Source organism: Capra hircus, chromosome 1 (assembly GCF_001704415.2).
Source record: "Capra hircus breed San Clemente chromosome 1, ASM170441v1, whole genome shotgun sequence".
Taxonomy (NCBI): Eukaryota; Metazoa; Chordata; class Mammalia; order Artiodactyla; family Bovidae; genus Capra; species Capra hircus.
Genome location: NC_030808.1, coordinates 57,724,013 through 57,749,532, shown reverse-complemented (window position 1 = coordinate 57,749,532; position 25,520 = coordinate 57,724,013). Strand labels below are relative to the sequence as shown.

Here is a 25,520-nt window from a genome sequence, read left to right as displayed (position 1 = left end):
GGAGAATGATGCTAAGGCCGTCTCGGGCAGGGGCCAGAACAAGGAATGAGGTGTCCGTGGGCGACGTCTGCTTTTGGTTCAAGTGCATAGAGTGGGAGCCTCAGAGCCACGTGGAATGGTTGGCCTCTGGGTGTCAAGCTTGCGAAAAGACAGGCAAGAAGAAGAAAGGAGATCAAAGTAAAAACATTTCAAAGGAATCAGACAAGATGGTCTGAAGTGAAGCATTAGCAACAAGAGAGATTCACCACAAGGAAAGCTTAAGTGAAACAAGAAAAAAAACTTCTCCATAGAGGAGAGCAGGAAGGACAGCAGGTCTCCACGTGGGCAGGACCACTCAGAGGAGAGGGTGGGTGCGCACCACCGAGGCTTCATGTGGCTCCATTTTACCTGATGCCACCAGGCAGGGGTGGAGTTCAAGTGAACCCCCTGGCATCAGAGAGAAAGTGGTCTGGACCAGGAAAGCTCTGTTGGCAGCCTCCTCCACATCCCTGGATCCCCATTCCTGGCCCCCATCACAGGAAGCCCCCAGTGATCTCTAGGAGTTCACTAAGACACAGGAGGCAGCGTCCTGCCAGGGAGGTCAAACAGCACGTGCTCTGTCTGAGGACAAGTGTTTGAATGCACACAGGAGAGGCCGGAGGAGAGGAGGAGAAGGAAGCTTAAAACACCAACTGCGGGTGTGCATGCGTGCGTGTGTGCACGCCAGCAAGCTGCTGCCCAGCCTCGCCTCTGAATGCAGACCGTGCCTCCTGTAATCCCTTCTCCAGCTCAGCCTCCCTCGCACACCAGCCAACTGGCAAAACACAGCCCCCATTCTGCTCAGGAATGTGCTTTCGGAAACTTAATCTAGCTGCTGAGTCTGGGCCAAATCCCCCATGGCATTAACCCAAAGACAGCACCCCTTTCTCCCACCTTCCCGTCACCCCGTCACTGCCTCCTCCAAGTCTGGGAGGCTGTAGTTCCAGTCCACCAACTCCCTCTGTCCCAGGACACAGACCCTGCAGGCCTACTCTCCATTTCCAGCACTTCTCCATCCATCTTCTGGTCAGGCCCAAACATTTCCCTCTGATTCATGTCTAAGTGACACGCCAATAGCTCTTGGCTTTCAAACAAGACTCGCCTCGGCTTCTGCACAAGCCCCCTCTTCTCTCACTGTGCCTCCTTGGGTTGCAACCAAACCCTTCCCTTTGTCCTCACTGCCAACTGCAGATCCCTTCAAGCACCAGAGAAAGAGGGGCCAGGAATTTTTTAAAAATAAAGGCTATAAATTGTCTCTCCTCACACAGATTCACCTTGAAGTAGAAAGAGTGCTCCAAAATAAATCTTCTCCTCTCCAGCTCTCCCTTCCTCCAAACAGTGAAAGGTGCAGCCTAGCTCCTGAGTGGGCTAAGTTACAGAGTCTCCTGGATCTTCACAGAGAAGGGCTGACTATCTGCAGGGCAGCAAACCTCCTAGAGGAGCAGTGGGCCCCTTCAAAGGCACAAACATTGCTAAAAAGCACCTCTTCTTTGTAAAGATGAACAACTGGCAGGGACTTGCTTGCTCAGCACTAGAAGGGTGCAGCACCTTAGAGTGGAGTCACTCTGGGATGTCCCAGGGCCGTGCACAACTGTGCTTCTGCTCTGGTGGGTAACAGAAGACAGATGAACTAGGAGCCTGCTGGCGAGGTGGTTACACAGAACGTACATGCAAAAAACACAAAGTGTTCACTTGATATTAGTGCACTTTGTGTACTTTACTGGATGCACTTTATACTGAACAAAAAATGCAAATATGGTCATACGGCCAATGGAAAATGCTTGTCCTACAATGTCAAAGGGGAGAGACTTAAGATAGTAACTATCTTCAGTGCTGTAAAAATACGGGTACAGATGAAGGCCGGAAGGGTTTACTTTAAAATGACGACAGTGGCTCTGCGAGGATGGTGAGGAGACATTTTCTGTATATTATGAACTTTCTATGTGTCATTTTAATTATCATTAAAAAAATATACAAGAGAAGTATGACGGTAAGAAGCACAGCTCTGACCTCAGCCCCTCTTGCTATGACAAGATGATCCCTCCCCACCTTCTCACCTGAGTGAAGCACCCTCCCCTAGTCCACCAGCACAGCTGGGGGCCCAGGGCCTGCCTCCCTCACTGAACCCTGACTGTAACCCGAACTCTAAGCCTGCTCTCTAGAGGTGTGGCACTGAGGGTCAGTGAGTACTGCTGCAGCCACTAAGGAAAAGTGGCTCCCACTGTGTGTGGGGCTCTTAAGATGCAGCACCCCCCAGCCTTGCCCACAGGAGGGTAGCTGGGGACCCCCTGCCTTCCTCCCCACCGCCTCTGAGCAGAGGGCAGGGCTGCTAGACTGCTTCCCAAGGAAACAGGCACACTAGGGCAGCCTCTGTCTTATCTGTTCTCCCACAGACTGAAGGCCAGAGGCATCTGGAAGCCAGAGGCAACGAAGGGTCTTTCTTCCCCCTGCTTTTCTACTTTGCCAGCTCTCACCACTCTCCTCCCAGGACTCACGCCTCACGCTTCAGGGAGCCCAGCTGACTTTCAGGAGCATTTTATAAGTTTCCTGCCTCTGGTATGACCCGTAACATAAGGACCCCAGCCTCCCAGAACTACAACGTCAACGAGGGAGACGATGATGGTGATATGAAGGCAGGGTGTCTGGGACAAGGGGCACTGCTGAGGGGACATGAGGGGACAGGAGACCTCGAAGAGTAAGTCCAAACACCATTAAACTCTCAACAAGGTTCCCTGTTCCCTACACTTCAGCCAGCAGAGAAAGTGAAAGTGTTAGTCATTCAGTCGTTTCCGACTCTTTGTGACCCCATGGATTGTAGACCCCCAGGCTCCTCTGTCCATGGGATAATACTGGAGTTGGTTGCCATTTCCTTCTCCAGAGGATCTTCCTGACCCAGGGATCTAACCAGGGTCTCCAGCATTCAGGCAGACTCTTTACCGACTGGGCCAACAGGGAAGGGGAAGTAATTCTTAATACTGTTGGCCCTTCAACAGCAAGGGTTTGAACTGCTTGGGTCCACTTGGCCATGGGTCTCTTGCCATAATAAATACTATAGTACCACATGACCAGAGGTTGGTTGGACCTCAGATGCAGAGGACCCCTTATGAGTTATATGTAGTCTCAACTGTCTAAAGGGTCAGCAACCCTAACCCTTCATTGTTCAAGGGCTAAATGTTTCCTGGCCATAGACTCAGCATATAAGAACAGGTGCTGGGGCTGCTCTGTAGCCTTCGGGAGTTCTAATCAGCCAAGTCTCATTTCCCATGGCAAATCAGGTAATGTGTGCACTAAGCTTGGGGACAACAGTATATCCAAGTGGTAATTAAATGTAAGAGTAGTAAGCAGACTTCTCTTGGCATCCTCTTTGGACGAAGTGTCTCCTCATCTCTTCCTCTCTCCCTCTTTATCACACAGTTGCCTTTTCATTGTGTTCTAGTTTCTATTCCAGGCATTTGGAATAGGCCTGCCCCTCAGAGATGCAGGAGGCTGAGAGGAAATGCGTAGTATCTGTTCAGACCATGCGTAGCCCTGTACACGCTCTGACTGCAACTGCTGTGAGGATGCAGTGGGCGGGGGTGGGGCGGGCAGCAAAGAGCTGGCACCACCCCCTCTAGGACCACAGAGTGACCAGGTAGAAAGGCATGGCATGGCCCAGCTCTGGGGCCCACAGAAACAGGTCAACCACGTCAAGCCCCCTTCGGGATAGACACTCACTCCTGGTAAGGCCCCTACCCAGAGAGCACAAAGGTCCCCCAGACACTGGAGATTACTGGGCGGCCACCACTGTCTGATGAGAGAGGTCAGCTGGTAAGGCCCCTTTTATGATAAGGTAACGGGGGGGTGTTGACTGGGACGGGGAGCAGAGAAAGAGCAGGCGGTGGGCGGAGGAGCACGACTCACTGGCTAGTGTCACGGTGGCTGGCACGCTGGCCACGGCCCCTGCAGGCATCCGGGCCACACACTGGTACCTGCCCACGGTGTGGTTGTTGAGGGCAGTGACGACGAGGGTCCCGCGGGTGATGAGGATGCCCAGGGTGTCGTCCGAGCCGTTCAGCTCCCTCCCATTCAGGCGCCAGGTGGTGTTCATCCAGGGGGGCTCCACCACGCAGCCCAGGATCACGGTTCCTCCAAGCTTCTGGACAGTGGAAGAAGGCTGGACAGTGACCTGAGGAACCTCATCTGGAGGAAAAACAGGGATGCAGCGATGAACTGACACCCCCCCCAAGAAACCGACAGCACAATGTGCTCAGAAGCACAGCTCCCAGGCAGCCTTTCAGAGCTGAGCCATCCAGAGAGGGGCTGATCCTTCTCTGAAGAAACTCTGCTGACCTTAGGTGCAGTCCCCAACCTGGCCTGGTTCCCAGAAAGTAGACTGGAGTGGCAGGATGGTGGGACGACAAGAGCTCAAGCTTTGAATTTGAATAAGACCTGCATCTGGATCCCAGTGCCACCGCTTCTGAGCCAGGGGACTTTAGCCTTTTGGAGTCTCAGTTTCTCATCTGTAAAATGGGACTAATAATATTGCTGGGAAGCTTACACACAATGCATATAAACTGCCTGCTGTAACCTCATATAATAAGTGCTCAATAAAGGCAGTTCAGTGATTACTGTTATTCCTCCCTAGCATATGTTTGAAATGATTAAAACAGCAAAGTAACAACCAATATGATGTAACTGAGCTCATTTCTCATCTCATAGTATTGAACATGTCCCTGAAGGTCAGTGGAAGAAATCCAGGAGGAAGAAGGCCTTTTTAGAGGGTCCTTGTCAAATGATTCTCTCTGACACTGGGGGCAAAGTGCTCCTCCCAGGGGGCCTCAGAGAAATCAAGGAAAACACTCACTCAGGTCCGCGAAGCAGCCCGCCGCAGCCAAGAGGAGGCAGGCGAGTGTGACCTCGGGCTGCTTCCTTCTCTGCATGGTCATCATCCCACAAGGCATGCTGCGTCACAAAGGGTCCAAAGCCAACGTTCCAAGCCACCAGAGTCACTCAAAGAGGTGCCACAATCCCCTGCCACGCTCTGCTGTGAGAAAGAGAGAGAGAAAGGGCCTCGGTGAGAATGCCTGGGACACCCCCATGGTGGTGACATCCAAAGTGTGGACCTGGCTGGACTGCTGGAAGACCAAGGAACACAACATGCCATTTCTTATCTAAAATAAGCTGCTTCTAAGTTGCTCCTCTGAGCTGGAAGGTGATGTCATGGTAAGAATGCCAGAGCCGTGCCCAGGGTACCCACAGCCACAAGGACAGGAGAGCCCAGCAGATGGAGAGGCTGAGACCTGCCATCATGTCCCAGGCTCGGGACAGTGAATGTTTAGCAACGATGCTGGAAAGGAGGCAGATATTTTCACCATGTTCTTGCAGGAGCCCAGCTGTCCACGGCCATGTGGCACGCCATGCCACTAATACGGACCACTGTGCATAGCACTGTCACAGGTATAATGAATGAACCCCGCATCCCTCATTTAGGTGCTATTACTATCACCCCCAGGTGGTGCAGTGGTAAAGAATCCGCCTGCCGATGCCTTCCCTGATCTGGGAAGATCGCCTGGAGAAGGAAGTGACGACCCATTCCAATATTCTTGCCTGGAAAATCCCATGGACAGAAGAAACTGGTGGCTACAGTCCATGGGACTGCAGAGTCATACATGACTGAGCGACTGATACGACTACTAGGACTAACAAGTAACATCCCTAAAGTGTCCAAGGCTCATGAAAGATCTATTTCAACTCACACCAGCTCGTCACCAACATCTCTGTTAACATTCTTTGATTCCTGGAACCAACCAACCCTCCTCAGCTTGTCTGTAACCTCTGCACTGCCCTCCCCCAAGACACACACACACACACAAATCACGTATCAGCCAAGGCCCCTGTTCCTCTCTCTGCCCCTGGTGCTGCAGTTCTAGTGTTCTCCATCTCTACAAAGTCTGTACTCCTGACACTCTGTTGCATCTCCACCCAGAACATGTCTCTGGGGTCCAGACTGCACTGCTCCTCCAGCCACTGGATGACAGATCTCAGCTATCAGCCACTCTCTTCTTGACTGCTGAAAATTTTAATTCCTCCTCTTCTACAATATTATTTTTCATGCCTCGTTTAGGCTACGGTGTTTAAAGGATTCATCAGAATCAGGCAAATGTATGCACACTTCTGTCACAGCCTAAACCACGATCTTGCGTCTGTGCTTTTCACTGCTCTAGAAAGAACATGAGACCAACGTGCAAGGTGTGCCAACCTCCTATCAGGCAGGAAGACTTCAGAGTTTCAGGTCCCCGAAGGCAGCGTCACAATGACCTGGGCAGTGGATGCATCTTCCTGAATCATGCACATGGGGCAGTTTTCATAATTATTCCCAGGAAGGTGACTTAGATTCAAAGTGCTAACTCTTCTGGACCAGTTATCTAACCAGCAACTCTTTCCAAAACTTACAGTCAACCGTGAAAACTCAGAGGGGGGTTAAGCTGCCCAACTGAGGGCTGTGTTAGATCTGCAGTCTCTGGAGTTCTGGCTACCTGCATGGGCTGGTGTCAGAGCCCGTCTTGGGCCTCTCAGCCCCCATTGCTCCTCACACAGGGGCTGAAGGGTGGGCTTGAGGCTCCTGCTCTGTGCTAGGAAGTACTTAAGATCTGCCTAAACCTTCCCCTTCTCCACGGTCCTCTGGCTCTTCAGCTTGTCACCTGGCTGCTGAGTGAACAGGGCTACATAGCTCTGCCCAACAAGCACCCCTCCAAACCAGATCTTGAACCCAGCTCTGCACTGGGGTTTGCAATGTTTTCTAGGAAAGAGTCCTTTCCCCTTGAGTTTTAACCCTTCCCTTTGCCTCGTATCCTTGACATCAGAGGATCCACCCCGCCTCCAAGTCTCCTCCACTGTTCTGGAAAAGGACAGGAACATTTTCTAAAAGAGGTTTGAAAGAAAAATGTTAAGCTTTTCCTGACAAGTATTTTTCTTCTAGGTGTAGATAGTTTCTGCTCTTTTTCAGACAATCCAATAGATCCACGCCATTAGAACAGTGAAATGAAGGAAAGCTGCTAAGGATGTACATGACTGGGGAAGGCATGCCTGTTACCACTACAGGTACCTGGCTAAGCTCTTTTCATGAGGTATTCTTTTAATCTTCAGAATCACTCTATAAGATGGGGACCGTTATCCCCATTTTATAGGCAAGGAAATTGAGTTCCAGAGGGTAAGTAACTAGCCCAGGGTCGTATAACTGTAGGCCTGGAATGAAATCAGGTTGGGCTCATTCCAAAGTTCTGTGCTTTTAACCACAATAGTAGCCTTTTCATGTTTTTTCCTACCAGCTCTCTGCACCCAGTGGGTGCTTAATGAACTGACCTCTGAACAGGATGAGGTAGAGCAAGGAGGAATTTTAACAATGTAAAATTTTGATTTTCAGATTTCGGAATCCCTGTTTGTTAAGGAAAAGTTCATTAATACAGCAAACCTTTGGTGTCCAGATCCTAGTTTTAATCACCCAGATCCTAGTTTTAATTTTCTACTTTCCCTCAATGAAATAACATTTTTATCTAGAATATGGCAAGAGTGACCAGTTACAGGATTTTAGGGAACTTGCTTGCTCATGACCTGCTCTTTCCATGCCCCAAGAAAGAAAGGAAGAAGGGAAGGAAGGAGGCGGCAGGGAGGCCGAATGAAGACTAATAAAGAGCAGGAAGAAGACAAGCCGACAGAGGAGAGGACGGCTGTTTCTCATCCTAGCGCATGGGGGCCACGGAGGTGTTTGGGTTGTAAAGTTGACAGAGGTTTTACTGAGGAAATTCGGCCTAGACCCCCTCCTGCTTAACGAGGACCAGCCAAACAATTCCTGTTACTTCTGCACCCTGCATGATTTATAAGGTTCAAAATGGAAACAGACCTCACTACTGGTGCCAGCCACACCATCCTGCTTTTAAAAGCAACAAGGAGGAAAGAATGTAGCTGGGGACGGAGGAGAGTAAGGAAGCAGGTGTCCAAAGAGGGAGAAAGGAGTTAACTCATGAATCCCCATGACAGGGTTGTTAAGCAGGTACCCCTCAATGAGCCCAAAGAGGACATGTGGGGTCTCCTTCGTGTCAAAGAGAAACTGACAACAGTATGGAGGTGGAGGGATCCCCGCAGCCTGTGATGCATCGTATTCAGCAGCTGGGGAGACTGAGCTACTTCCTGGACCAAGGGACCTAGAGGGCTTGGTCTAGAAAAATAGTTGCAAAAATATAGATTTCTGAGAACTTTTTTTTTTTTTTTTAAATGATAAAAAAGGCAAGTGAGGCTTAACTGGAGTACCTAATTGCAGTGTAACTTTGTCCCACTGTGAAATGAACAAGGTAGAATTTCAAAGTTGGGTGAAGGCAACAGTAAGGCCTGTTATTTTTCTTGGCAATGCAGTCTGTGTAGATCCGTCTTATTTTCTCTGCATATTCTCAGGAAAAGAGAGCAAGGAAAAAAAATCAGAAGAGTGAAGGGAAAACGAATTCTTGACATGACTTCCTCACTGAGGCCTAGGTACTTTCTATTTTTAAGGGTTATTTGAACACGAAAAATAAAAGAAAATGCATCCAAGAAGCTGAACTGCTGACATACGTGTACCCACTGAAATAATCTCCAAGCAGACGTTTCTGAAACTTTCCAAAAACAACAGCAGCAGAATACATGTCTAAGGTTGAGACCAAGCACAAGAAATTACAGCCTTGGAGTATTTATTTTGCGAGAGAAAATTACAAACAACCAAGAGTCGATCATCAGCTGGAGGAGGCCAGCTCCACCTTCTCCCAAGAGGGCCGGCGGAAGCGAGAGTGAGGCAGGGGCGCCCGAGGCCATATGTCACCCCCGGTCAGCCATGCACTGTAGCTCTCGCAGAGAGAAGCCTCCAGCGTCTAAAATGCCAAACACCCCCTATGGATGTCCCATGAACAAGAGGAGAGCAAGGGACAGCACAGAGCTTCCTTCTTTGGAAGGCAGCTGTGCTCACTGCTCTCTACCACCCATGCCGCACGAGTCTTTCTTAAAATCACCCTTTCAGGGGCAAGAATGAGATCTGACAATGTTCTTATTCCATTGGCTGATGAGGACTGGCTAGATGAAAAAAGAAGTATTCTTGACCCCAAGTTACATTTTTTCCGTATGTTCGCAACTCTGTGGAGTTATGACAGGTCTTTCCCAAGGCAGAGAGTTTTGCCCTGAGAAGGTGATGCTGAGTGCCTGGAGGGTGTGGGCTGGCAGCCCTCGGTCTCAAGAAGGAGGGTGGTCCTGGTGCACAGAGGAGTGACACTGGGGAAATCTTGGGCAAACAAGTAAACTGAATTCTCAGACAGCTGCATATGTGACTATAGGCAGATCTAGGAAGAGCATTTAAGAAAGGGCATTTTTTTTTTTTTTTAACATAAAAAGCTTTTACCCACAGATGTAACTAAAGGGAAATATTTTAAATTAGGAGGGACCTGAGGAAACGATAGGACTTCCCGGGTGGCGCTAGTGGTAAAGAACCTGCCTGCCAATGCAGGAGACATTTGTGGTTCGATCCCTGGGTCGGGAAGATCCCCTGGAGAAGGGCACGGCAACCCACTCCAGGATTCTTGGCTGGAGAATCTCATGGACAGAGGAGCCTGGTGGGCTACGGTCCTTAGGGTTGCAAAGCGTCAGACACGACTGAAGCAACTTAGCACACACGCAAACACGAGGAAAAGATACCTACAGGAATCTGGTGTTCTAAATGAGGAAAGCCAGGGGCAGAGAAGCTGATGGACAGTCTCCCAACTAAGAATAGGGATCCAGGACTGCAAGTCAGGTCTCCTGACGCCTAGTCCAACGCTCTTACTATACTGACACTTGCCTCCCAAAGACTTTCTGGGTTACATTAACCAACTGCTTTAAACTGCTTTTAGAACCAAATTTAGAATGTTTTTGAATTTACTTCCTTATGCATAAAAATGTTACCTGGCTCATTATCTACAATAGTAACTTTTTGTGTGGTCATTTTCATTCTTTTACCATTTAGAGTCCAATCTAGAACAACCTCTTATTGTTCTTCACAAGAATGCCTTCAATAGAATTTTCTGCAATGATGAAAATGTTCTATATTCGTACTGTCCAAACAAGTAGCCACTGGCACTTGTGGCAATTAAGTACTTAAAGTGTGGTTAATGTTTGCTATGGTAAGTCACTTTAGTTATATTTGACTCTTTGCGACCCCATGGACTGTAGTCTGCCAGGCTCCTCTGTCCATGGGATTCTCCAGGCAAGAACACTGGAGTGGGTTGCTATGCCCTCCTCCAGGGGATCTTCCCCACCCAGGGATTGAAACTCATCTCTTAAATCTCCTGCATTGGCAGGTGACTAAAGAAATGAATTTTTAATTTTATATTAACCAATAGGTCTAGTGGTTACCACATTAGGCAATACAGTTCAAAACCAGAACATCTACCCAGACCACTCTGAGATCACACAGAGAAGAACAACAGTGGTCAGATGGTCCTAAGTATGAGTCATGCTCCAGCCAGCTTCTGATGTATTTCTAGCTTATTCCTTATCCAAAGTTTGTGCATGTATTTGCTATTAAAAAAAAAAAAAACTATGTGTAATGCAATATTATTATAACTCCTGAGAAGAAAAAAATATCACCATGAGCTATCCTATAGAAGACCATCTATAATCAATTTGAGCGAACTCCGGGAGACAGTGGAGCCCAGAGGAGGAGTCTGGCAGGCCACAGTCCATGAGGTCACTGTCAGACGTGACTTAGCGACAGAACAGCAAATGCAAGGTACTGTACTAGAAGAAGAGGGAGAAGGCGATGGTGCCCACTCCAGCACTCTTGCCTGGCGAGCCCCTTGGACAGAGGAGCCTGGTGGGCTGCAGTCCGTGGGGTCGCTAGGAGTCACACACGACTGAGCGACTTCACTTTCACTTTTCCCTTTCATGCACTGGAGAAGGAAATGGCAACCCACTCCAGTGTTCTTGCCTGGAGAATCCCAGGGACAGGGGAGCCTGGTGGGCTGCTGTCTATGGGGTCGCACAGAGTCGGACACGACTGAAGCGACTTAGCAGCAGCAGCAGCAGCAGTACTAGAAGATGGATTCTGTCCTGAGAAGCTTCAAATAAAGCTTGGAACATGGGTCAATCAGTGCAAATATCCATTAACTGCTCATTTCGCAGCCTGCTCTGCAGTTGGCTTAGGGCCGCGTGACCATGAGACACGTGCCGGCCATTGATGTGTAAGTGAGCATGTTCTGTGTTACTTCCAGGCCAAGACAGTTAGGGCTGCTTCTCCCTCCTTCCATTGCCAATGGACCACATCCCATGTTTCAGAAAGCATAGCTACAAGAGGGAAGAAGACAGCACAGTCTACGACAGGAGAATAAATCATTGCTGCATAGAACCACTGAAGTTTTGAGATTACTCTCATCTAACAATTTCAGCATTATTTACTTCAAAACCTTAATGGGTCACCAATTTAGTCACAAATGGGAAGTGGCAAATGAGATCAGAGGGAGGAAAGCATCTTCAATTTTAGGCCTTCAGGAAAAGTTTTTCTGGATACGGGGGGTTTGAAACTGGACTTTCTGAGATATGCATATGTAAAGAGCTGGAGGGCACTGCAGAGGGTGATGCTAACCTGGTGGGAGGGGTCTGTTTGGAGGTCTGTGCCTCAACTAGACACTTCCCTTCAACAGTGGTCTCCGAACCTTTCTGATTTTGCTCCCTCATGAGAAAAATATTCTGGGCAAATATCCCTAATACACACATATTTATTTACAAATAAAATGCACATACTACCAAACTGAAATTTAAGAGTAAAGAGTTGACTCATTGGAAAAGACCCTGATGCTGGGAGGAATTGGGGGCAGGAGGAGAAGGGGACGACAGAGGATGAGATGGCTGGATGGCATCATGGACTCGATGGACGTGAGTCTGAGTGAACTCCGGGAGATGGTGATGGACAGGGAGGCCTGGCGTGCTGCGATTCATGGGGTCGCAAGGAATCGGACACGACTGAGGGACTGAACTGAAAAGTGAAACTATATTTTAATGACATGTTAATCACGACTATCTTATAATATCATTAAGCTAGTACCTTAAGGCAGAAAGCCTATTTAGGATTAGATTCATCATTTGATGTAATCTCTTTCAAAGGGACTGCTTGAATGTTAATTTGTTGAGTTCTCATCAGATGTGATTCCACTGTTACTGTTTTTACCTCCTAATGTGACTTGAGAAGGGTCAGCTCTGCTGTTTTCATCCTGTTTGCAAGTGCCTGGATTATCAGCATACTCTTCAACCTAGTTTCTTTGCAGCAATCTCTTTAAGCCACTTGAAGAGACTGTGAGGGTTAATTTAGTTAAAACTAAATAATATAATCTGTAAATCCACTTAACAGAGGAACAGGAGAGCTGGGGAGTGAATGATTAATGGACTGAGGTCCCTGTTGTCACGGCTTCCAAGCAATGAGGATCTCTGCTGCGCCACATCACTGCCCAGTGTACAGACTAAAAGCACGATCGTCAATCCTGATACTAAATATCAGAAAAATGGAATGCCTTTCCTATTCCTTCTACGGACAGAAATAAACCTTTAAAAGAACCTCTACTATTTTCTTCCAGTGCCCTAATGGAATACCTTGTATTTCCCCTTTGGAGTTTGCACCCCACTTTGGGGACCATTCTAAAGGAATGAAAAGGGGCAAGGAAGAAACTGAGATTGGGTCATGACATCACTGAGCGACTTCCCTTTCACTTTTCGACTTTCATGCACTGGAGAAGGAAATGGCAACCCACTCCAGTGTTCTTGCCTGGAGAATCCCAGGGGCGGGGGAGCCTGGTGGGCTGCCGTCTCTGGGGTGGCACAGAGTTGGACACAACTGAAGGGACTTAGCAGCAGCAGCAGCATGCCATAGAAGACTAGGAAGAAGAGATGGAAATTAACATTATAGGCAGAAGGCAACTATGATGGTTCTGAGAAGCGAAGTAAATAATCAGAGGCACTTTGAGATTAGCTAATCCCAATTCACACTGAACCCAAAACTTTAAACAAGCTGCTAACCAATATGGACAGAGCTTTCTTCTCTGGAAGGTAGATTCCTTTCCCATCCAGGCAAGGGGAAAGGAAGAGTCTGGACACAGTATCTGGGAGGAATCCCCCTCACAGAGAGAGAAGCTACTTCTGCCTTCAAGTAAAGAGAAGGTCTGGCCTCTTGATTTGTCCACTGGACAATTTAATCCTCTCCCACCTCCACTGTATGAGGAAAAAGTTACTAATGGATCTCCTTTCTTTGTCACATTTATCTTTTCCTGAAATGGCCTCATTTCCTCAAAGAGTTGTTGTTGTTGTTTTTTTAATCTACCGTTAAAGAGAGAAAGACGGGGGGAAAAAAACTCTACAAATGTTATTGCCAAAGTGGAAAAGAGAGAGAAAAGGAAAACCACTTCCTTTCTTCCACACTCGCTTCTCACTCCCCCTACCCCTATTCCATATAAATTCCATTTGACAACCCTGCTAATTGGATAAACGCAGCTCCTACACTCCTAGAAGGCCATTCCCTTTTCTTTTTTTTTGTTTTTGGAGGGCTCAAAACAGGGCGATTGTGCTGTTCTTTAACAGGAATTCCATCTGCTTTATTTCTCTCTCTCCATTCATGGCTCCTCTTGAATATTTATGAGGCCTTTCCTCCTCGCCTATCCCTTCCACCCCACCTCTGCAGCCTTCTACAACGCCCCCCTCCTCCACCCCACACCTCCAGCCTCCTCTCCCTTCTCTCAGAGCAGGACAAAAACCTTCCAAATGGCCCCCCCTCCTTGCTTTAGATAAACACAGGCAGTGTCAAGTGTGAGGAGCAGAGGGAGGTGTGGAGGGGGTTCAACTGCCAGTCAAGCCCCCGGCCTTCAATGAGGCCCAGGGGCCTCCCCTAATCTGCTGCATGCTTGCCATATGGGGGCTGTGTTGCCCGGGGAAACACTAACAGGCAGAACGGAGCTTAATAGAGTCCATATTCATTGTAATGCAGTGAGATAGCTCAAGGCACCACTGCCTCTTCGGCCTAGTTTCATTCTTTCTGTTTTTTCTCCCTTTTTCCTTCTTTCTTTCTTTCTCCTTTTTAAAAGGACTGGGTCTCCAGAGAGCTCTAATCTAGAGAGGTCTGAACTGGCAGAAAGGCAGCAGGGAGGAAGTGAGGTGATGCTGAGATGGGGCCTGGGCTTGGCAGCAAGACGTAAGGAGTGGGAGCTCCCCAGAGAGCAGAGCAGCATCTGTGCAGGGCCCGGGGCACGTGGTGTCGCAGGTGTGTGCAGTCCGTGCCCATGTGGGGAGACAGTGTGGTGGGTGGGCATGGCCCACTGGGGCCTCGGACCACAGACTCCTTCCTGCTTATTCAGCTTTCTATGCCTAGGTACCCACCCCTACCTACCTATCCCCCAGCACCCATCCCAGTCAGTTTAAGGCATTCAAGTCAGCAACACCTACCTCCCCAAGCTGTTAAGCCTGCAGTCAATTCCTAGCTCTCCACAGTTGCCTTGAAAAAGTCACAAATTTTGCAATAGGATGAAACCACTTTACAAATAAATCGCTGTAGGGGTTTGTAAAGGAGGACACACCAGCCTGCCAAGCTGGGGTCCAACTTTCTCCCCTGGCTGGTCTGGTGCTGCTTGTGGTCTGCCACGCCAAACTAAGGGCATATGGGGCCTCCAAGTCAATGGAGTGGGTTGTCTAGCAGATGAAGCCTTGTCGTGAGTATATCGGCCAGAAGTGAGACTTGGGGCTCCCCGAGACCAGAGGTGATCTTTCCTCAGGGCTGAGAAGGAAAGGAGGGGAGAGATGGTAAGGAGAGAACAGAGTTCATTTCAGCTTCTCAGAAAAAATGAAATTGGTGCCCAAGCTCTGACAGAATTCCTAAAGAATCAGTTTTGTAAGTTGTGAAACATAGGCTTTTGTTCTGTGAGCGTGAAAAATCACAAATTTAGAATCAAGATAGAAAATAAAACCAAAGAAAGACTATAAAAACTTTTACAATCTCTCCTACAATTAAAATTTTAATCCCATGGTCTGGCACACAGGAAGAGCTCAGCGAACGGTGGTTGAAGGAATGAACCATGTACATGCTCCTAGAGGTGTACTAGCCCCAACCAAGAACTTGAAACTCCTAACCCAACTGACAACTACAAGCAGGGTCTGGGTGGGTAACAGTGGCTTTAAAAAAAAAAAAGGCAAAATGCTGCTGTACCTTTGCTAAGAATGCCCCTGCCAGAGTGATGCTAGAACCTACTATATGGGCCTTCTGTCACCTTCCTTGCCCAAAGTCAAGCAGGCTAGGTCAGATAAAACTGTTCAAACCAAGGCAGATGCCAGTGCTTGCTGTGGTTTGTTTTTGTCCTCCGAGCTTGCTCTATTCTACTCCCCACGAAATGCCATCAAAAATCTGTGGTTTTTTAAGCTCAACCCCCAGGGCAGGTGGGGGGTGGGGTGGTGAAATTGGGCAAGACCAAAGGAGAGTATATAAAAGTTCTCATCATTTTTCTTTGCTTTTATCTTGATTCCAAGGCTCTGTATCCCAGCAACCCTTCAGGAAATGGTACAGTGGATATTTCCAGAGCCAGGTACACTTTCAATTCCTAGTTCTAAAACCTAAAGAGCATTTGGTTTTCTGAAATGCTACCCAGAAGTCAGTGTCAGCATCATATCCATCTAATCCATCAATTCAGTTCAGTTCAGTCACTCAGTCGTGTCCGACTCTTTGCGACCCCATGAATCGCAGCACGCCAGGCCTCCCTTTCCATCACCAACTCCTGGAGTTCACTCAGACTCACGTCCATCGAGTCATTGATGCCATCCAGCCATCTCATCCTCTGTCGTCCCCTTCTCCTCCTGCCTCCAATCCCTCCCAGCATCAGAGTCTTTTCCAATGAGTCAACTCTTCGCATGAGGTGGCCAACGTACTGGAGTTTCAGCTTCAGCATCATTCCCTCCAAAGAAATCCCAAGGCTGATCTCCTTCAGAATGGACTGGTTGGATCTCCTTGCAGTCCAAGGGACTCTCAAGAGTCTTCTCCAACACCACAGTTCAAGAGCATCAATTCCTCGGCGCTCAGCCTTCTTCACAGTCCAACTCTCACATCCATACACGACCACTGGAAAAACCACAGCCTTGACTAGATGGACCTTTGTTGGCAAAGTAACGTCTCTGCTTTTCAATATGCTATCTAGGTTAGTCATAGCTTTTCTTCCAAGGAGTAAGTGTCTTTTAATTTCATGGCTGTAGGGACCCATAAAGGTCTGAAGACCTCGAACCAGAGTAGGTGAAGACACACCCAACTGCACAGGGCTGACCAGGACCCTGGGCACTTGCGCTCCCTGCAGAGCAGCCTTCCTCTCCAACTTCTGTTCCTATTGAAACAGAAGACTCCTGTACAGAGTCCTATTCCTGGTTTTTCTGACTCCACACATTGCATGTGTTACAGACAAGTGTGTGGGAACACCTGGGGGTCACCACAAAGGAGCAAGTGGGAACAGCTGGGGTTCCGGTACAGATCAGTGCTGGAGTGCTGGGGGAGCTCAGCAGAGCAGCCACACTCTTCCCACCCTCCCAGCAGTGAACACTCTGGTCAGTAATCTCACCACGATGTGTGTGATGTGGTGAGACCAGAATGGCAGCTCTTCAGGAAAGCAGGGACAGCTTCTCTGATCCTGACCAATACTTTTCATTTCACTGCTCAGAGGACACCCCTGCTTCTTCTCCAAACAGACTCAAACCCATCTACTCTTCCCTGGTCTTACCTAAAACAATGTAACAATTCACCATCCACTTAGCTGCTCAACCTGGGAGTATCCTTGACTCCGAGCTCCCCCAACCACTCCCCGATTCCCTACCCCAGTATCTGATTGGTCCTGGGGACTCTAACTCTGGTCCAAGCAACCAGAGAAACACCATGCAAGCCACATACAGCATTTAAAATTTTCTAGTGGCCACAGTGAAAAATCAAGTAGAAATCATTTTATATTCTTTTTAAACACAATATATCCAGAATATTATCAACACAATCAATATGAAATTATTAATAGTGTTTATATTTTGTCCTATACCAAGTCTCCTAAATCTAGTGTATATCTTCTATTTACTACACATACCAGCGCAGACTACCCACCACTCAGGCACTCAGTAGGCACATGTGTTAGTAGCTACTGTGTATCAGACAGTGCATGTTGAGGGCCCTCAAACTGGCTCCCTGATTTTCCTCTGCCCAACTAACAAGCCTCCACGTTGTCACCTACCTTCCTTCTACCTTCCTTGAACATCAAGCTCAACCAAACAGATGTCATCTCATTCACTGAGCAATGCCTCCTATAGGCCACAATCCATAATTTGCCTGGTTTGATATAATTCTCACAATGGCCCTGTACAGTAGGTGTACAACCATTTTATAAATGAGGAAATTAAAGCTCAGAGTGATTTAATATTTTGTCCAAGATCACACAGATGGCAAACCAGAGAGTTAAGATTTGAATGAGGTCTGGCTGACTCTTAAAAACTCTTTTCAGTCTACCATACTGATTTAAATAACTTAAGGTGGAATAACCGATGGACTACTGTGCAGCCATTAAAAGTGATCATTATATCAAGTAGCAACATGAAAAATGTTTAAAAGATATTAAGGAAAAAACAGATCTCATTTTGTTAAAAGCATTCAAGCACTTGGGTGAGGGGCCTAGAAGGGAATATGAAACAAATAAAAGCTGATTTCAAAGTTGATTTGAAAATGTGAAGGAATTAGGACTGATTTTTCGCTCCTTTTGAGTTCAGTTAAAAACAAACAAGCAAATGAGCTAATAAGACTCACATCTTTGATAGCATCCCAAACTTGAAATATGACTAAATAAGGTTCAAACTCCTTCACACAACCTTGCAGGCTCGTTATAACTGGGCTGCAGTCAACCTTCCCCTTGTCTTCCTCCCACAAGTCCTAAACCCTGGGCAAGCTGCTTTTTCACTTTCCTTCTCCCAGAAACATCTTCTCCCTTCATCATCCTTCAAAACTGACCTCCACATCACTGTATAATGCCTCCAGTGACTATTTCTCATCCCAGCTTCCACAGCAGTTTGCACACCTCCTGCAACATTTCCATGATGATATGTGGATTTGTCTGTCTGTGATGTGTCTCTTTTCCCAGAATATAAACTTCCCGAAGGCAAGGATGTGTCCAATTTATCTCAGTAACACCTAGAAAAGCCTTGGCACATTAGGGGTTCAGTCAATGTTTGCTGAACCAAAGGGTTCAGCACCTAGAAAAGCCTTGGCACGTTAGGGGTTCAGTCAATGTTTGCTGAACCAAAGGGTTTATTCAGATTAGAAATTTGGGATTGAGAAAAAACATTAATCTGACCCATGAACCTATAGAAGGAATGCAGAGACACGTTTATCAGTGGTGGAACCAAGGGGTTTTTCTATGGGGAAAGGACTTTAATGGTGGCCTTTATTTTTCAAACCCAAATGGCCTTTGGATGAGTAGGCAGCCCTTGTGGAAGGCCACGAGCCCCAGCACATGCTCTTGAGGTTTCATTCAAGAGCCTTCTTTTATTTTGGGAGAAGAGATAAGGAGAACCCACTAAGCCTCAAACTTCAGGCTTCCCGTAGCCCCTGAACTGCAAGGAATCTCATCTAGGATGTTACTGTGATTGGATTTCAGCTAGCCAGTGTCAACATGGCCTGAGCTTGAGGCCAGTGTGGAAGGAGGCAAGCAGAGAGGGATGGGAGAAGGAGAAAGAAAGCTGTTAAGTGAGAAAGAGGACAAGTTGAGGCCTGAACAGAAAGCATGGGGAGGGTAGGAGAGATGAGAGCAGAGCTGCGGGTAAGGCCTCTGGATATGCTGAGCACGCACTCTGTGCCCAGCCCAGTGCTAGGGCACACACGCATGATCACTGTCACAGCCCAGGGAGCGCTACTGTTCCCTTTAGAGATGGGGAGAGAGGTTGTTAAAACCCCTCTTGATGCTTTACCGCAAAAGGACATTAGGGCTCATCTGAAATTTGTATCATAGACAGAGCTTCTCTACTCAGTGACAACACTGAAACTCTGTAGGATCAGGTACTGAAAAACCTCGGGTTCGGCTAGGAGCTCTGCCACTTCCACCCTTGATGGGGGGCGGGGGGTGCCTTTGGGTAAATTGCTTAGTATTTTCTGCTGAAAGCCACTCACTGCAGGCCTAATTTCACACAGTGGCATTGCCACCTGGTGGGCTTTGAGATTAATGTCCTTTAAGACTTAAGGACATGTTGCATTTGAACTCCAGACACATGTGCTATGTTCTCCTTGCTCATTGCTCCTCTAAGTTGTACACAACGAAGCAACGGCGTGATGTCGCTGCCCTACAACACATGCATCAGAAGTTCAAGAAATATTCTTTGTTGGAAAAAAAGCAGTAACACTTACATTCTATAGTGCTTCACAGAACCTCCCAATAGCCTGATGAGACGGGAGATCCTCAGACGGTACTATAATTCCCAAGTTTGTGGCAAGACAATTCTAGCCTCTCCATCTCCACCCAACACTAGTCAACATTTATATCACTTACGCTAATAACCTCTCCTGCCATCCCCCCATTTATGCCCTCTCTCTGCACTTTCTTGATGATGATAATGATGATAATGATGATAATTTCTCTGTGGTGTCTCTACTTGTTCGCAGAGAAAAGGGAAAGATGCCTGTCAGACAGCAGGTCATTTGGGACAAGAAGTTATGGAGAAGTGTTTACAGAAAGGAAAACACACCCTCAGCCCCTCTGTGACCCTCCCCTCACTCCCAGCCCCAGAATGGAGCCCACCTCCAACCTCATCAGTTAGCGCACAAAACCACAACAACCCACCTGCTCTTTTTGCACCTACCTGTTTCTAATCACAGCTTATGGCCCAGGCTATAGCCAAACAAGTAAACAATAAAGTAAAATGGTTAACAGTGACTGGAGAGGAAACAGGAGCATCCGCCTCCAAGGCTTTTGATGTACATGGCTGATGTGAGATCCACTGTAAAAGGCGTTAATGACAGCTCCAGGAGACTGCACCAGCAGTACATAAACCAGTCCCAGACCCGAACAGCACTTCGGCAGATCTTAACAGCTTAAGTCCTATCTCTTAGGACAAAGGACTTTGGACAAGTGAGCCGTGTGTGAACACAAACCTTGCTATCATAAGCCAGCTGCAGAGAAGGCCAGAACACGGATTCCGCTGAAAGGTGCCCACCGAGACAATGGAACCCTGGGAAGAACAGGATGTATTATCCCAGGAAATACACCTGAGAGCAAGTCTGCAACATACACAGAACCACAGGAAAGGCATTTTTCACAAACGATCCAGAAAATAACAGGATTTGGCTCCAAAGAAGAGTAAGACAGACAAGGCTGCTCTGCTTAGTGTTCATGTTGAGTGGAGCAGATAAAACAGCTGGCAACGCCAAAGTCACTCCTGACAAGAGGTACAAATCCCAGGGTGGGCTTAAGGCAGGATTCAGGTCAGTTCAGCAAAACCACACTAAGCACCCACTAGGTGCCACGCACTGTATGGAGGGTGGAGGGGACGGAGAGAAAACCAGGCAGTTTTCCATCCTTGAAGAACTTGGAAGCTACTTAGCATTCACTTTGACAACATCTTTCTACTTTACTCAATGCGGCAGGGCCTCGAGAAAAGAGCAAAGACAGACTGGGTTTTATAAAGTGCAGGCAAAGAACCAGAACTACTAGCAAAGGCATCAGTCACGACAAAAAAAAAAAAAAAAAAAAATGTGGCACACACTTGAGCACATGCACACACCCACATGTGTACGCTCAGGCCCAGCACAGCACAGCAGGTCAGTCCTCCAACTTAGTCCTTTTCACAAGTGCTAAAAGAACCCCCCTTCCCATCATCCATGCTCATTCCTAGCACAGTCCTGGGAGATTTGTCCTGGGAGGAGGAGGGAAGAGAGTGTGAGAAGCAGGCACCCAAGGAAACTGGCTTCCCTTCGCTAGGCACATGCCCAGCATCCACTCTATGTCAGGCAGCAGCTGGACCAGAAGCTCTTGTCACACTGCACTTATCGGTGGAAGCACGATCATGTTAACTGTTTACTGGCTACTGGACCAAAGGCTTCAGGGATCAGGAATGTCGGTGATCTTATTACAGGGACATCTTCAGTGTCTAAGGTAGGTATTCAGCAAAGACCTGCTGAGTGAATGAACAACTGGAGACATAAAAGTGAAAGGGTATGGTAGAGAGGAGAGAAAAGTGTAGTCACATAGTCAGGAGGGAACTTTTTCTTAGGACTTTGACGGGTATTGAAAATATTGATTTACTCTGTTGCTGCTGCTGCTAAATCATTTCAGTCGTGTCCCACTCTGTGCGACCCCATGGACTGCAGCCTTCCAGGCTCCTCCATCCATAGGATTTTCCAGGCAAGAGTACTGGAGTCGGGTGCCATTGCCTTCTCCGATTTACTCTGTTAGGCAGCATAATTACCACCAATTCCAACTAAGCAGCCACCTGCAGTTGATTTATATGCCCCTTCCTCATGATTAGCAACGAAGGCCCCACACCTGTACCTTCCTCAAGACTCAAAATTGGTCTCAGGTTCTGTGACCCAGAGTGATGAGACTCAGGCTGCCACTTCTTGACCTGTGTGCTTCTGGGGCTGATTCAAGCCAAGTGCTGGGCGAGACCAGCCCCAACTCCAACACACTCACACATCAATCCCTAACACACAGACACACATGCCCCCCACCGCTTAACAAGCTCGTGCATGCCGGCAGAAAACCTGAAGCATTCGACTGAAAAGCTGAGCCACGGGGCAAAATGGCTGAACTGCTAAGTCAGGGTCTGACGGGATCAGAAGCTGCCTCTTTTCAGTTGGCCTCTGACCCAGCTGTACTGTGAAACTGGCAGTGTCTCTCCTAGACTCTCCTGCAAGCAGGAAACCCTGACCCTGACATTCAGGAGGAGGCGTTTTGACACAGGACAATAAAATCTCTCACACAAGAATGCTGAAGCAAAAACATCACATTAGCAAACTGTCTAGAGTAACAATTGGTGCGAAGCAGCTTTTCAATGAATGACAGCAACTGATTCAATCTGAGTAACTTCCTTTAGGGTCACCTGAGGAAGGTCTTCCATTAGTCTGATCCCTGTTGCAGATTCGCTTCTGGTATTTCAACAAAAGAGGTTTAACAACAGGTAAATACCTCAGGGCCCAGACCCTGCCTCCCAGGCTTCGCAGGCACCCTGCTCTGGGCATGTACATCAGTGCCTCTAGGACAGGCCATACACACACACACACACACACACACACACACACACACACACACACGCGCGCGCGCGCGCATGTGCACACGCACTAACACAGCAAACAACTCCAGCTCTCCAGCTGGTAAGTACGCTTTGGCATCATGACAGTTTACTTTTTTCCTATCTGACCTCATACAAACAGACTTTCTTCACCTCTCTGACCCCCAAATATACACATTCATTCCCTCACCCACCCCCAATCTTCCTCACTTAGAAAGCTCTTTTAAACCACCTAAAACTTCAAATAAATACCAATCTGGAAACCTGAAGCATGCTCCAGTCCAACTGTCTGTCCTTGCCTTCTGCTGCAAGTGTGGGACCCCAACTTCCGTCAGCTCTCCCCAGCGTGTGAAGCCCAGTGGTCTGGGAGCAGGACTGATACACACAGAGAAAGCAAACACATGGCATCATGCCAGCTGGGTCAGGCACCACTATTTATAGCCTAACAAAGTGTGGGGGGCGAGGGATGGGCGACGTGTCGAAGGGTCGGGTGGAAGGGGTGGGGAGAGTCTGAGCCCCTCCCCACCCCCACCCCCCCACCCCCCCCACCCCCGGCTCACAGCTATGGAGGGTCCCTGCTGCCGCCCACAGGCCCAGGTGCGCACCATCCTGGGTGACTAATACCAGGGCTGTGCTGGAGCCTCCCAGGGCAGAGTCTACACATTACCAGAGCCTCAGCGTCTAGCGCACGCTTGGCACCTAGTAGGAGCACACGTTTCGTTAATTAAATGAGCAGATGAGCTTTTTTCTTCCTGCCTACCCCATGAGGCTGCAGTTGGAGGAGCAGGAGGAGGTAGAGGGAAGGTTGGCAAGGAGGGCCTGAAACAGCACTTCTAACAACCTATCATGGGTTAAAATGGGCTAAGAAAAAGAATTCAGGGAAACCCTGTTAAGAAAACCAACTTAGGTGTCTTTAGTGCAGGCCTTGTCAGAGCCTTTAATATGCTATTACACACCGTGAGTCATCAAGAGGGGGACTGAGGCTGAACTCACTTAACCACAGGCCTGGACTGACTTGACCACAGGCCTGGACTGACTCGACCACATTCCTCTTTTTCCTCAGAGTACCATTAGTGAGGAGAATTTCATCAAATACACTTTGGGAAATGTTGGCCTAAGAGGTTCCTGGAGAATATCCCAAAAGCAATTTGTAAAACAGCATCCCATGTTTGTAATTTTTAAAAATCACCTGTGAATATGTGGTGTACAGCTATTTGGGTTGTCACAGGATAAGGTCAGGAGACACTTAAATGTTAACATCAGTTGTTTCTGAGGAGTCGGAGATTTGCACTTTTCATGTTAAACACTTCAGAAACATTCAAAGTGGGTACATAGTTATCGCTTTTGTAATTAAAAAGATAGATTAAAAATATAACGGTCCCCAAATATTATTACATCATCACTGAAAATTTATCTTCCCCTATGCCTGGGACCTCATTTCCTAACAACTCCTTGGGCTATAAGATGTTGCTTTTTGCTCCATGATCACAACTATAGAGTTTCCTGCATCCATTTCTAAAGTCAATTCCTCTGGCTTGTAAAGAACCTCTCCCCAAACTCCAGGATTCTGTTGCTTCCACACAAGATGGACAAGTATTTTGGAAAAAATGAAAATACATTTAATATTCTTTTAACAACCTTCACCACAACCCTGAAATTTACTTTGTTTAGTAAGTTATATAAAATATCCGTCAAGCACTTAGTTTGCTGAAATTACGATGGAGGGCATATTAACATTTAAAGATTGCCTTTCTTTTTTCCTGCTAAATCACTAATTTTCTAATTTAACTGATTTGTAAACGTAATTAAAATTCATCCTGATTTAGTGAGCATAACACACCAGGTTCTATCACAATATGAGATTATAGCAAATATTCAGAATTGGAAGAAACATTCAGACTTAGCATAAAAGAGTATATGATAATTTGTTGAGTTACTATGTGTGAGACAGTATGCACATATTATCTTGTCTAACCTCTACCTCTGTGAAGTGGAAGTGTTAGTTACTCAGTCATGTCTGGCTCTTGGTGACCCCATGAACTGTAGTCTGCCAGGCTCCTCTGTCCATGGAATTCTCCAGGCAAGAATACTGGAGTGCGTTGCTACTTCATTCTCCAGGGGATCTTCATGACCCAGGGATAGAACCTGTGTCTCCTGCATTGGCAGGCAGATTCTGTACCATCTGAGCCACCAAGGGGATCTACCTCTGTGAAGGAGATAGTATTGTCATCCCCATTCTACAGATGCAGCAACTGAGGCTTAGAGCCCTTACGCATCTTGCTTAAGGAAAGGAGTCAAAGCCAAGGTTACCTACTTCCTCTGCCTGCTGGTCTTGGGAGTCTTTGATAGACTCAAGCAGGCAAACCAAAAAAGGAAATTGAGGAAGGCTGAAAAAAACAAACCCCAAATCAGTCTGGGTTGGAGTCATGCACTAGCTACCATGTTTCAGGAGGGACTGGTTCAACAGGTCCCACAATGCACTCTGCAGCCAGTTTCTGAAGATGCACTGTCCCCCACCCCATCTGAGTCAGTCCTGAGGTCTGAGCACCTCAATCCCGTCCAAAAGTTGGCAGCAGCCCACTGAGTCTGGATCCAAGTAATATGCACCAGCATGTAGTGAGAGACAATAAAATTCTTCCGTTTGTTAATCTGGCCTCTCTCATCTTCCTTCTGTTCTTACACAATAACCATAAGACTGGAGGTTCCCAACGCTGGCTGCGTAGAACAATCACACAGGGACACTAAAACACATCAATGCCTGAGTGGCGCCTCGGGCAAATTCAGTGAGAACCTGTGGAGGTGGGGCCCCGGCGTCAGCATTTGCAGACCTCTCTCCTGGAAACTGTAATGTGCAGCCAGGGTTGGGAACCGCTGGGAGTCTCTGCCATAGATGTGCTGGTCACTGGGACAACGAAGGGCTTCCAGAAATGCCCCGGGTGCACTGGACGCCATGGTTGAAACTGTGGAACTGCGAGCTTTGTATGAAGATGTTACCTGATGTATTATTTTTAGAGAAATTTTTGCCATTTTTAAAGCTAAAAGATTTTTTTATTCTACAAACTGAATATCTTAATATATTTTAATGAATAAAACGTTTTCTCATCGTTTCTCTCAGATCTCTCCAGATATTTTCTGGACTTTAAGATTCCTAGTTTTCTCCTCCTCCCACAGAAATAAAAACCCAAAAGGAGACCACCATTGCAAAGAGCATC

The 25,520-nt window shown here is 47.5% G+C and overlaps 1 protein-coding gene across 5 annotated transcripts in view; it reads right to left on the bottom strand.

The window, feature by feature from the left end:
• The window catches only part of BOC (BOC cell adhesion associated, oncogene regulated), a 74,356-nt gene that overhangs the window by 32,659 nt on the left and 16,177 nt on the right, over window positions 1–25,520 (bottom strand). For 3 of the 5 annotated variants that reach the window (XM_018066732.1, XM_018066620.1, XM_018066629.1), the window contains 2 exons: window positions 4,862–5,041; window positions 3,919–4,197 (listed from right to left, as the gene is read on the bottom strand). In XM_018066732.1, coding sequence (XP_017922221.1) covers window positions 3,919–4,197; window positions 4,862–4,958 — 376 coding nt within the window. In that variant the 5' untranslated portion in view covers window positions 4,959–5,041. Of the gene's footprint in view, window positions 1–3,918; window positions 4,198–4,861; window positions 5,042–25,520 lie in introns of those variants that run through there. The other 2 variants (XM_018066680.1, XM_018066798.1) reach the window with 2 other exon arrangements.